The following is a 13,105-nucleotide window of genomic DNA, read 5'->3' as shown; positions in this document are numbered from 1 at the left end:
TTAGGGTTCATTTTTTAGCAATAAAAGCAATAACTAAAGCATTTCTGACTCAATTGGTGATGCGAGATCATTAAGATGTGCTTCAGCGCTCACTCGTACTTACATGGAGCACCAATGTGCTGCGGGTCACTCGGTCCACCGGTTTATAGAGCAACGCTGTGCGGGAGAGAGGAGAGAATTTGAATTGTTTAATTGTCTGAATTTTACAGCATGCTTCATGGACATCATGTAAGAGATAGGATTGAGTAAAGACTCATGATGTGGCTGACCTTCTAGAGAGTTCTTGGCTGTCTGGTCCTTTGAGTCCTTTGGGCTTCTCACCTTCAGGTTCTGTTTGAAAACCAAAGATTTAGGTTGAGGAAAACCCTTTTAAAAAGTCCTTTAAAAATCAGTTCCGTACAGTTCGTCCATATGAAACCAAAGTGAGGTTATTATCCTTGCTCAAGCACCGAGGTCATCTATTTCCAAATGAATCATACCATCCTCAGCAGCATTTCCCCTCACCATCTTCACGCATCATTACTTAAGCCATGAACAACCCTCGGTGATGAATCCCCCATCCTGCATGTAGACACCAGCCTCGACTCTAACTGGTAGGCCTCATGAAACATAGACAAAGACTGATGCTAGTACTTGAAAACATTTACCAAAGAAAAAGCTCAAATATTTAGCCCGAGGTGTCCATTTGCTTCGTATGAATGAAAGTACTTTGGATAAATAAACCTCCTGCAGTGAGTAACATTTAAAGTGATGACACATTATTTTTTAAAGGCTGCATCTCAACCCGTTTCTGCTGCTGCTGGGCAAACAGAAAACATCCCAAATGGATACAGAGAGCTGGAATGTGACTTTCACAATTCTCAGTCTCATTACATTGGGTGAATATAACTAGGAATGTAGATATGTTTAAAACCAGAGTCCATAACAACAGCCTCCAAAACTAGATTTGAGATATGAGCATTAGTGTTTTAAAATCAAGTATGTCTCAGATAAAATTAATTTAGCTGAAGGCTTGAAGCTGTTGGAACTTTTTAGGTTTAGGGTAAATATACATATACAAATGTATTACGATGTCACTGCTCATGTACAATGTTCCTTTAACAGAGATGAGAATGAGACCAAGCAACCATCCTCTGCAATGTCCACCATTTAACTAATGCAAACACACACACACACACACACGCATACAGACACACACGCACACACAATCAGAAAAAACTGCCTCTGGCTGCATTTCTAGAGAAATATTCAGCAGAACATGCTAAATGAAATGAGGGGAAGTGCTAAAAGCTGCGTGGGTGAATAATGGCAGCGCGTTTTGCAAGTACAATGCATCAGAGACAAAACTGTTAGGCAGCTCTTAGAACGGCTCCTTTCCCTAATAACACATCATTTAACACTGTGCTGCCAGTCGGTTATCCTCTTTGTCATTTCTGTGTGACCAGACGACACTTCCTTTCTCTCGCTGTCCAGCTGCAACAAGTTTAACAAATAAATCAATTAATATACAGCTACACAAGACCAGGTGTTTAATGTTAGCATAATGGTGTTAACTGCAGCAGCCACACTACAGACCTCTTGTGCCAGACAGCTTTGTGAATGTCAGTATCACAACACACTATAGTGTGTAGTAGTTAGTAGAGAACACTATCAGTCACGTCTCTTATCAGCAATTTGGACAAAGACGTTGTGCATAAACAAAAACATTGTACAGAAAGAGGATATCTTATACGAGAGGCAGCAACTATGGGACTACATCAAGCAATCTAGTGTAATGTCACGATAAAATGAACACGCACCTACTGTATATCTAAATTAGACACAGCTTTGCTCCACTTATCATAAAAAGGAACAACTTGTAAAACTCAACAGGATGATTTGCTGGTATGAAGGAGGTTTGTACGATTGGAAAACGAGCCGATGACAGATCACAGAGTGAACTCCTGCAAGAGCTCCGAGGTCGGAGCTAAACCAGGAACACGGTGCTTTTTGTCTGATTCCTTCACCCACATCTACAGCCGAGCTTTAAATAAAAGAAACCCAGCTATTTCTCTCCCTGCTTGGTGTCGTTATCCATTCTTTCCTCTGTTCCTCTTACCTCAGAGATTTCAGCAAACTGTGTGTTCGCCTGGCAGCACTTCTCTGCGGTCTCCACAGCCAGCTCATAGTTGTCCACAAACGCTCGGTAGACTCCGAGCTGGCTGGCCTGATGGAGAGAGAGAGAGAGAGAGAAAGGAAACAGAAGTGTTTAATGAACATATTCAGTCATGTTAAAATGTTTGTCAGTGACCGTCATCTTGGAAGAGATTGTTTAAGCCTCTCCGTGTAACTGCTATATTTGCAATCTGTAAAATGTCACATCTGATACAGTCACACTGTATATGACAATAAAACAACCAACAGAGGCAAGAAACTCGATGCACCTCGCAGCCAGGCCCGTTGCCCCGGCAACCAGCAAGACCGGCACTGTGCAGGGGTGAGTAATTAATGATTGGTGTAACGGAGGCTACGAAAACACATTTAGGAAGCTGGATGACGGAATAAAACTCCAGCAAGCGCTGCGATCCATCTCGGTGGCGAGCAAAAGGACAATCAATTCAATAAAAGCCAAAGGAGGAGGAAAGAGTACAGGGGAGGTGGGTTTTGTGTGTAATGTTGATAGCCAGCCACACATACACATACACACTACCCACCAACACACACACACACACACACACACACACAAGGGAGAAAAGAGTACAGGGGAGGTGGGTTTTGTGGGTAATGTCGAGAGCCAGCCACACACACACATGCACACACGTTTACATACACATACACTCACACACACGCACACACACACACACACACCAAATCTCACCTGAGAGTACTGAACACAAGTGTATTAAATATGAATTGTTATACCTTTAAAGCTCATTAGGACCGATCGTCTTGCTATATTTCAGACCCTATAGCTCCATACAGGCCTGTGTGGAGCTTCAGTAATTGGGGCATATTACTTTTGACCTTTTCAGAAACCGAGCTCAAAGGTCGGTTGAGGTTTATAACATGGGTCTTACTTTCAAGGTTCTGGCCAACATGTCCATGTGTTATGTGTTATGATGGCACGGTGCTCATCGCTGAGATCTTGGGCCACGGTAACGCGGCTGAGAACAAAGCCAACAACTTAAGAAACGAGCAGTCAGATAATCAGACATGCTGTAAACAATGAAGCCAGATTATTAGTGTAGACAGTCGTTTACCACCCCGTGTGACTGTCGGCCCCATTACTGATGGGAATGATGGTAAAAAACAAAAACAATATGAACCTTTAAAACTAAGAGGGCGCAGAGACTTTACAGCCGTCAGCACTGGAGCTACCGGCAGCAGTCTGGCCCAGCCAGTGCTATTATTGGTGATTTTTTAAAAATGTGTGGCCATGTGTGAATAACTTTCTAATTAGATTAGAAGTAGTCTCCAAATAAAACTATTATTGTCTCAAACTCCACTTAGATCCTATTTTAAGGCCCGTTCCTGACCTTTCTAACATGCCCTGCTCTCTGCGGTCATGGGGGGGTTGTGAGATTCAATCCTGTCAGGAATGTGAAGTCCCAGGTTTTCAACACATTGTTTACACTCATGTTGTCACTGGCAGTTACTGTGTGTAACGTGAATGCTTAGATCTTTTTTTCAAAGCATACAAAATAGCAACCATAAAAGAATCTAACACATAACTGAAATGAGTACTTCCTTCATTAATAATAACAACAACAATAAACGTTCTTTATTTTAGTTTTTCAAAGACTCACTGACCAATTTCAGGCATCAAGCGAGCTACAACGCTCGCACATATACCCGCACTCGACAGTAGGGAGAAAGAAAAGTGGAGGAAGGCGAGGAGAAAAGCAATTTTCACAATCCTGCCATCCCGTGTCCTGCCCTGGGCCACACAATCTGCACCGCAGCGGAGGCCATTCAGAGCGTGACAGGTCGACTGTGGAGCGAGCAGAGAAGCCGAATGTCTGCCAGACGCCTCACCACGAAGGCTTATCGAGTGTGGGACTGCAGCGACGGTACCATCGCACAGGAAGGACTTTGGGCGATGAAAGAAACTGCTGGGGTGTTTGGATTTCTCAGTCGGGGATTTGTCCTGCGTGACAGTCGGTGTGTAAATCCACAGCGGAAAACAACATTAAGAAAACAGCCTCATGACGGACGACGGACATTACACGAGAAGGCCGGGCTTAGCCACTGGGTTTGTAACGGAGTTTTAACAGAATAGATGTTTTCTTACATGGGTGTTAAACGCTGTTTATTCAGCAATTATTTGAAAATATAGAGCATAAGACGCTTGCCTGTTGAAGTAATTATCCCACGCAACAGACACATCTTAATGGTCTTGCTGTAGGAATGAGTCCTAAAGCTCTGAAGAGAGCATTTTTGCTCTTAATTTTTTTAGTTCGATGCCTAAAATAAGGTCCGTGGTTGACACATTTTTTCATGACCTAAAATATCTAACTTGTGAATTCTAACTCTTTTACATGTCTCTAAATAGGCGGTTGTGGCAAAATGAGAGAACCAAAGCTCATGACTTTAGCTGAGTGGGAGTGATGTCAAGTCATGTGACCGGGGTGTAGTTTTCTTTATATCATCTTTACTTGCCGAATGCATTCACTCTTCAAAAATCATAAAAGTGGTGTTAATTTATGAAGATGACCTGTAAGTACCATAAACGTTTGTTTGCCACGGAGCCAACGATCTGCAATAATCCAATGGAAAGATCCCGCTGGCTTTATGTCGAGGGAACTAGTGCGACGCTAATAACTTCCTGGTTGACGACAAAAATACGTCCTGCCTTCAGCTCTCTGTTCCCCGACACATTGAATAAACCTTAGAGAAACGTCTTCACGCGGAAACAAAGAAAGAACATCTCCAACAGAGCAGAGAGCGATCTTTAGGTTGTCGTCTGAGGCCAAATATTGGATCATTCTTCTATAATGCAGAGCATCAGGCTTTCTGTGAGCCTCCATCTCTAAAGAGCAACTTTCAGTGTATGTGTCTGCCTTCATGGTGTCAAATCTTCAGTGGGATCTCGCCCTATTTTCAGCCTTCAGACACTTCTTCAGACACTCGTGCTCAGAACCTGTCAGTGACGCTTTGCCTCTTCCTCTTTTCTCTCGTCCTCCTTGTTCAGATGTTTTATGGTTCCTAATCCCGTCTGCTCCCCTCACAGACTTCAGAATCATGGTGAGACAGCTCGATCAGAGCAGCATAAATCAACTGACTCCCCGACTCTCATCCTCTCTCAACCCTTCCTCAGCTGTATCACCTCCTCTACTCTCATCTCATCGCCTCTTCCCTCCCTCTTCACCTCCTCTACTCTCATCTCATCTTCCCTCCCTCTTCACCTCCTCTACTCTCATTTCATCATCTCTTCCTTCCCTCTTCACCTCCTCATGAAACGGCTGTCATGTCATATGTTTCCCCTCTTGGAGACTCAGCGTCTTCTCCTCCTGACTTTTATTATCAGTGATGTCATGGTTATCACAACCATGACATCACTTCTTTGTGGGGCAGTATTGTTTGACAGAAATACTAATGTGACAGTGAAGCAGTTTTTAGGAGGGAAATATACAGACAAGCTTTTTAAGTACTTACAGGGAAAGGATTTTTAGGCGCATGAATCGTTGATGGTGAAACATAAAAATGAAATCCTAATTTCTTTGCAGAGTCCCAAGAGGAGCACCCTGGGATAAATTCACAAGAGTGCGCGTGTGTGTGCGAGACAGTGTGTGAGCGAGAGAGAGAGAGGAAGAAAGAGAAAGAGATCGAGAGATAGATAGAGAGAGAAAGAGAGCGAGAGTTAGAGAGAGACTCCTATTTATAGCAGCTTCTTCGGGACACAAAGCACACAGCGCCGTGATGGCCTCAGCTGCCTGAGGCAGAAAGGCGGCATTGTGAAACACGCTTGCACCTCTGCTGTGTGAGTGTGCATGTATCTATGTGTGTGTGTGTGTTGTGTGTGTGTGCGTGCGTGCGTGTTCAAGCATTCGAATGAGTCTGCGAGGGAGAGAGACTCAGGGAAAATTAGGAAGACTCTAGTGGGAGAGAGGAGCAGTATTTCGGAGAAAATTAATAAATGATTCATTGTGGGTTAATTGACCCATTGTGAAAACGATTAAATCGACTCAGTGTACATTTGGCCCAGACATCTTTGGCGGAAACTACTGGAGGGAAGAGAGACGAAGAGCGAGCAGCTGTTGAGGAGGAAATAGGAAGAAAAGGACAATCCCGATTTAATTTGTGAAAATTTAAAATGATAAAGAAGAGTATCTGTCGAAAAATCTAACGTACATTTCCATTATTGGTTTATTATTGAATTATGTTGTCAGATTCTGCCTCTGAAAGCCTCCCAATTCCTTCCTGTGAGTGATGTCACTCTGGTGGTTTTGGCTCTGCGTCCCCAGGGCAGGAAGCGCCGCTGTCGTACCCTGAATGTCTTTTCTAATACTGTCAACTGTTGCTGGGGCCCAATGTTGTCATTTAGATTCTCACCAGTTTCTGGAAGAGGTCTCCGACTCTCTGGTGGTGGCTCCACTGCTGAACGCGAGGGAAGAGTCCGTCGTAGAACTCCCTGTGGATCTCGTAAAGCTCAGGCACTTTGAAGAAGATGGTTTCTATCTGGGGCACGGTGAGCACCGGCTGCGACGTTGTAGCCGCGGCCTTCAGAGGCTTCATCGGCTGAGAGGAACAAACGGAAGAGAGGAAAGAGATGCTTTGTGCTCATTGTGAGACATTCCTGCAATCGTTTGTCGTCTTTTTGACTCTTTTCTAGTTGCGCAACAGTTCTAGCTTCTCAAATTAACATTTAAATCTAATAAAAAGTTGAATTCTTACGGAAAACGTGTTAGCAAACAGCAGAAACAGTATTATTATTCACTCTCGCTCCGTTTTGGTCTCCACAAACTGCTCATGGGACTCTTTAGCTGCACAGACCCTACTAACATCTACTTTCATTACACTTTACCATGAAACGTCTCATGTCTTCCTTAGTTGCAATAATAATAAAAAATCTATTTATTTGTTCTTTATTTTGTTTAGTTATTTCAAAACTTTGATGTAATTTGTAATATATTCTTGTTCCTTTCAAATGTTGCAGATGCATCTACTGGCACTAAATTCAATGAAGTACGTGAAGAGTTTTTCATGAAAATATTCCATAATTTATATTCAATTTGTCTGGCTGTACGTGTATTTAGAAAAGCACTATATAAGTTTGAATTATTATTGTTATTGTATGTGGGGTGTGTGTCCTCACCAGCAGCAGGGCCTCCAGGTGACTGAGGTATGTTTCCTCGGTGGCCAGGATCCCAGACAGGACCCACTTCCTCATCTCCAAACCTTTTTCCAGGTCACATTCAGTCTGTAACAAACACACAGACGCATATTAGTAAAGCTAAAACAATATGCAGCGGTACAATATTGTGCACAACAAATAATCCAATCCTGTGCTTTTGACTTACTCTTTATATATCAGTTTTTGTCTTTACTCTTTTGTTTTACTATTCTGTGCCTGAGGCATGGTGAACACTCAAAGTATCGTATCGTTCCTTATATCAGATGGTAAAAGGACTTCTTATATTGATAAATCTCAAATTGACGGGCTCTTAGTTCTGAGCTGAGCTTGGAAACTTTTGGAGCGCCTTGGAGAAATCCTCCCCGCCCACCACCCCACTCCCCTCGTCCCCGTCAAAGCTCACCGAGGACGACAGACATGAAAGAAAACAGAGAGACTGAGAGATTCCTCGGGCTGTCTTGTTTAACCATGAACTCTGAAATAACACAAACAGGCAGCGTCTCCCATGGGAGCAAGGTTGGCGGATAAGTGTGTGTCTGTGAGAGAATGTGCAAGTACACACACACACATCATATTATGTTCTAGGTTGCATGAAAATAACACAAAAACTGTTTCAATGGACACAGGTCAACAATTTAGAAAAGCAGAATATCCTGACATCAATTGACATTTTTGCTGAAATTAATTCTTAAAATTGCACTGCTTTGTTTATGTCTAATATGTACATTAACTCAGCTGTAAGCCACTTCTACAACTATATATCTGCACAGCAGAATTCATAATGAATAAATATGAATGCTATAACGATGTGTATTATTCCTGTGAGCTGCAGGAGTGGGTGTACATCCATTTATTTAAATGAAGGGATAGATAGGCCTGGAAGCTGTTTCCATGGCCACTCATTAGCTCAGTAAAAATAGCACCCAACATAATTTTTTTTACTGTATGTGGTTACAGTTCTGCCGTGTTTACGATCAATAAACTTTAATCCTCCTGAACTCAGCTTTAAAAAGGACAACAGGCGTGTCAAGACTGTAACACGCTCTCGCTTCTTACACCTCAGTCATTAACACAAAGGCTATTTAGGCTTTGCATTAGGAACAGATTATTTAAATCATTAATGAATCTGCCCAAGATGATGTCTTCATGAGTCCGTTTTTGTCCAACCAACAGTCCCAAAAACACAATTGGAAAATGTTTATGGACTAATCTATAAATCGTCTGATCGGTCCTGTCCTACTCTACTTATTAATATAGTTTGGAGAAATCAGGTGCAGGCCTCAAGTAGAATGGGACAGTAATTAACATAGAAGCATATTGGCCTCCTCTTCATCTGACGGTTTATCTCGTCTTCAAAAGTTATTACTTCTCCTGCACACTCTCTCTCTCTCTCTCTCTCTCTCTCTCTCTCTCTCTCTCTCTCTCTTTGTCTCTCTTCCTCAGGTGAAGCCGAAAGGAAATGATTGTGACAGTTATGTATTATGCATCAGACATGTCTGGGAAAGATCTGATTGCTCGTTACGTATAGACTCTAAGACGATCAAAATCCTTCCTGTTTTGGTATTAAGAGTTCAAAGAAAAGTCTTTAAAAGTAATAAGTAAAGTCATCAAGACGTATGAATGCTTTTAAAAGTATTACATGACATTGCAGCGGAATGAAAAGGGAGCGCTTGGGGAAGCGCCGGAGCTCCCCGAATGTTGGCAAGTTAATGAAAAATGAATGAATCATTGCTGAGCGTCAAGTACCGACGTGAGCTATCTGACTTTACCCTCACAGGATGGGCCCGACGGGAAAAGAGCGCGAGAAAAACATCCGCGTCCATTTGCAGCATCAAGAATATTTGAAGCCCGTCGCAAAGTGGAAACTTCAACATCTACAGCCGCATGTTACTCAACCAGACGAGACCAAAGTGTTTATTCATCGTTTCAGACCCCAGACGACTCCGCTAGGAAGTACCCACTTCTTCAGACGTATCATCTTTTATTCATCGCCGTAGCAACTAATGAGCCCATCTCTGGGTTCACACTAGAAAGTGGGGTGTCTGCCTGCCTTTTTTGGTTAAAAAATGAGACACTTTCCCGCTCGGGGGGGTATTTGGGTTGCTGTGTCTAGGTTTTCACGTCGGGTAAGTGCGACAGAGTCGGCGAACGCTAAAGCTTCACATTCGAGGGCACGCTTAGACGCTCGCAGCTCACACAACCCCCCGTAGAGGGGGCGGAGCCTAAAATGATTTCGGAATTCTGACTTGCTTCTGATTTGTTTATGGTTGATGTTCGTGGGAGATATACACGGGAATAAACACAAACAGTTTATTTGCAGAGCGAGCCGACACAGGCACAGATATAAAGTGAGCAGCAGCGGCTGTGATCACATTATTCTCCATCTCTCTCATCTCTCCATCTCTTTCTCATAAACTTTCAGAGCGAGGTAAGAGATGAAAAAAGTGAGCGGCAATGCACGCCCAGTTAAACACTTTTTTAATCCTTCTCATTTTTTATACTCTTATCTCTTTAGCTGCCATTCCTCGCTTTATCAACGGTCTAATGTGATTGGTTGCTATCTGCACATGTCTGCTAAGTAATGGGTTTGTTATTCAGTGCTGCAGGAGAAAGACTGGTTTTAACTGGTTATTTAAATTGCACAGCTGTGATAGATGTTGACAGAGTTGGTGTCTGCAGGTCTTTTCTGTTTGACAGGCAGCATCACACCGTGCCTTTAACTGCAAGGAGACAAGCTGTGCAGTGAGAGCATCTTCATTACAGATGTGATGCATCATAATAAAGGACATTTATATCTTTCCAAGCCTCAAATTCCACTCAGTCATGTAACGGTTTTGCGCCGGCCCAGTAGGAAATGACCTCCTCTTCAGGTCTTGGCATCGATGTGGGATGTCAGACCCAAATGAGGGAGCATTAGAGTATAATTATGATGCAATAGGTAGAGGAATATAAATCAGGAATCTACAGGAAGAGAGAAAACGGTTTACAGCTTACGAGGATTTCTAGGGGTGCACCGGTGGCCACTGGCCATGAAGTGCAAAAAAATTAAAAATTAAATTCCTCTTTCTCTCTCTCATTTCTTCTCATGTTCCTCCTGTTATATTTCTCGTAAAAAGCAATACATACCATTGTTAAAAACCCATTACCACATTAGAGCATATTTAACTATTGAGCTGACTTCTGTTCAGTTAACTCACTCGTTTCCTTCTTCAGCGTAAATGAAATCAGCAGTATTGCTGATGGTGATGACTCATCACAGTGACATCATTAAACCATCAGCCAATCGGATATTGTGCGGGCTGTGACTCATCGATTAGAGATTCAGACTGGGGGGATGTTCGGAGAGCAGCTGACCAAGGGCAAATCAAGGACGCTGGTTTTCACGGCAGTTATTGAAAGCATGACTGTCTGCGTGGAGCATCTGCTGAGGGATAATCGTTGCTTGGCTGTTTCGTATTTGATTGTTCATCCGATGCTGTTCCTGCCAACCCTAAACACACACAGCGTCCAGTTTCCTCCAGGGCTCTGCCCCTTACATGAGAGGTCACTCTGCAAATCATCTCTAGTGGGAATTTAACATTCTGCTCCGAGAAGAGGACGCGTGTATTCCTGTAAAAGAAGTCCTTTAGCTTGTGAAACCGAAAGCAGAGAGGACATGACGTGTGTATAAATTAAAATCCGCGAGAGCTCCAATCTCAGAGGTCAAAGGTTGGATGCAGTCAAGGGGCTCATCGTTTATTGGCAGATTCAAGCTATAGATCAGATTGATAGCGAAGTCAGTGAGCAAAGACTGAGGGGGCGGAGCAATACTGCTTCATGAACACTGATGCGATTACATTCTCCAAGGGCACAGTGGAGAGAGGCAGTGTTACCCGAATACATTCTCCCACAATGCCTCTCTCTCCTCATTAAACATGCGGCTCTCGCATGTTTATATGCTGCTACTCATGAAATGATTTGGTGCACGGAATAATGGGTAAAGCTTGAATAGATCTCGCGGTAGCATCCATGTTCATTTACATCGTTGCTGACACTACGGTGTTGTGTGTGTGTGTGTGTGTGTGTAGCATTTGTGTGTATCCTCTCCATGGTAACCTTCGATAGCAGCAGACGTCATAGATCACTGGTTTTCTCTTTGTCGACAAGAAAGCGTAAAAGGAGGGAGGGTTAAGAGGATGAAGACAGTGATGGGGTGATAGAGGTTATAGGTAATTCTGCCGAATACCCAGGATGAGATAAAACAGACTCTTAACCCTTGTGTCGCCTTCGGGTCAATATGACCCGATTCAATGTTTAACCCTCCTGTTACCTTTATATTTACTAACATATTTTACCCTTGAGGTCAATATGACCCCAGCTATTAAAATCTCCAGAAAATTATTAGAATTAATATTGTTTTCCAAGTTTAAGTGTAAGGTACTTTATGTTTGTTTGTTGACTGCCGAAAGAACACCGACATTAAACATTGAATCGGGTCAAATTGACCCGAAGGTGACAGGAGGGTTAAATATTGAATCGGGTCAAAATGACCCGAAGGCAACACAAGGGTTAAGGGGGATGAGTTTCGTCCCTGGATGACTGCTTCTGGGGTTACAGGCAGGCGATATTGTCCTTTCATAGATTTTTTTTCAGTATCGGGATTGCTTTACGAATAAATTAGCCCACTTCCTGCGCCGTATTGAGGTCAAACTACATAAGGATTGTACATTCGCATGGTAATATACTTTGTAACAATAATGAAAGAAAAACCTGGAATATTAAGCAGCTCCATTTTCAGTCAATTTCCGAAAAAGGAAACTGTCGAGTGAATGGTCCAGATGCAATGTGCAGCAGGAGGAGACGGTTGGATAGCACAGCCTACTTACCGACTTGGAGGACTCCAGCGATCCGGAGGAGAGGGTGTCCCGGCTGCTGCGGCTCTTGGAGCTGAGGTGCGGCGAAGATGACGGCGAGTCGTCGATGTACGGCAGGATGTCGTGGTGCCTCCGCTGCTCCTCTGCGCGGTCTGCATCGTAACCGTACGTGGGAGGCGTCCCGGGGAAATGACCATCTGAGACGGGGGAGAAAACAAAACCTTATGTTGGCACCTGAAACATTCTTTTAAACCACCTTTGACGCAGACATCTTTTGCAAATGATCAAATTAATGCAATTCAAGCTTTCTGCACTCATTTGGAGATGCAAACACCATCATCCCCGGAGTCCTTGTGACTTCACGTCTCATAGGGTCCATTGGACCTGGCTGGGTCTGATGCCATGGCCCTGATGATGCTCCGCCCACTCCTCTCTTCCTCCATCTGCCTGATGGATCATGGAGGTCTGGATCGTGGTCCATGCCTCCTACCAACTATTCATACACTCTGTCATACTCATTGAATGTGTTGTAACTCTGTAATGATTCCTTCTGTACACATGACACATATTGCTTCTGTCCATCCTGGAGAGGGATCCTCCTCTGTTGAAAGAGTATTTCCAACACTAATTAATGCGATTCTAGAAACTGGGGCACACAAAATGAGTTCCCCCTGCATCTTTGTTCATGCACTCGTATAAAAACACAAAGCTCTGAGAGAAAGCATTCGAAGAGACCGACTACAAACTGGGTCAGGGTTCAAATAATTTGAACACCGAGTGCAGCATCCCCAGGGAAATTTTCAACAACCTCGCTCTGACCTGCTTCTGCGGTGGCCGCTATCACTTTCTCTGTGGGAGAACAGCTACGCCAGCACAATGTGGCTCTGCGTATAATTACCCGTGCTGCCCGTTACGAGGA

The 13,105-nt window shown here is 43.4% G+C and overlaps 1 protein-coding gene across 2 annotated transcripts in view; it reads right to left on the bottom strand.

Moving 5' to 3' along the window:
• The window catches only part of bcr (BCR activator of RhoGEF and GTPase), a 73,582-nt gene that overhangs the window by 20,379 nt on the left and 40,098 nt on the right, over positions 1-13,105 (bottom strand). For both annotated transcript variants that reach the window (XM_056433013.1, XM_056433012.1), the window contains 6 exons: positions 12,199-12,383; positions 7,295-7,399; positions 6,532-6,717; positions 2,099-2,206; positions 270-330; positions 104-156 (listed from right to left, as the gene is read on the bottom strand). In XM_056433013.1, the coding sequence (XP_056288988.1) occupies positions 104-156; positions 270-330; positions 2,099-2,206; positions 6,532-6,717; positions 7,295-7,399; positions 12,199-12,383 (698 nt within the window). The remainder of the gene's footprint in view (positions 1-103; positions 157-269; positions 331-2,098; positions 2,207-6,531; positions 6,718-7,294; positions 7,400-12,198; positions 12,384-13,105) is intronic.

The sequence above is a fragment of the Pseudoliparis swirei genome, chromosome 15, assembly GCF_029220125.1.
Source record: "Pseudoliparis swirei isolate HS2019 ecotype Mariana Trench chromosome 15, NWPU_hadal_v1, whole genome shotgun sequence".
NCBI lineage: Eukaryota > Metazoa > Chordata > Actinopteri > Perciformes > Liparidae > Pseudoliparis > Pseudoliparis swirei.
Note: the sequence above shows the minus strand (reverse complement) of the source record. Positions and strands in the feature narration are given on the sequence as shown.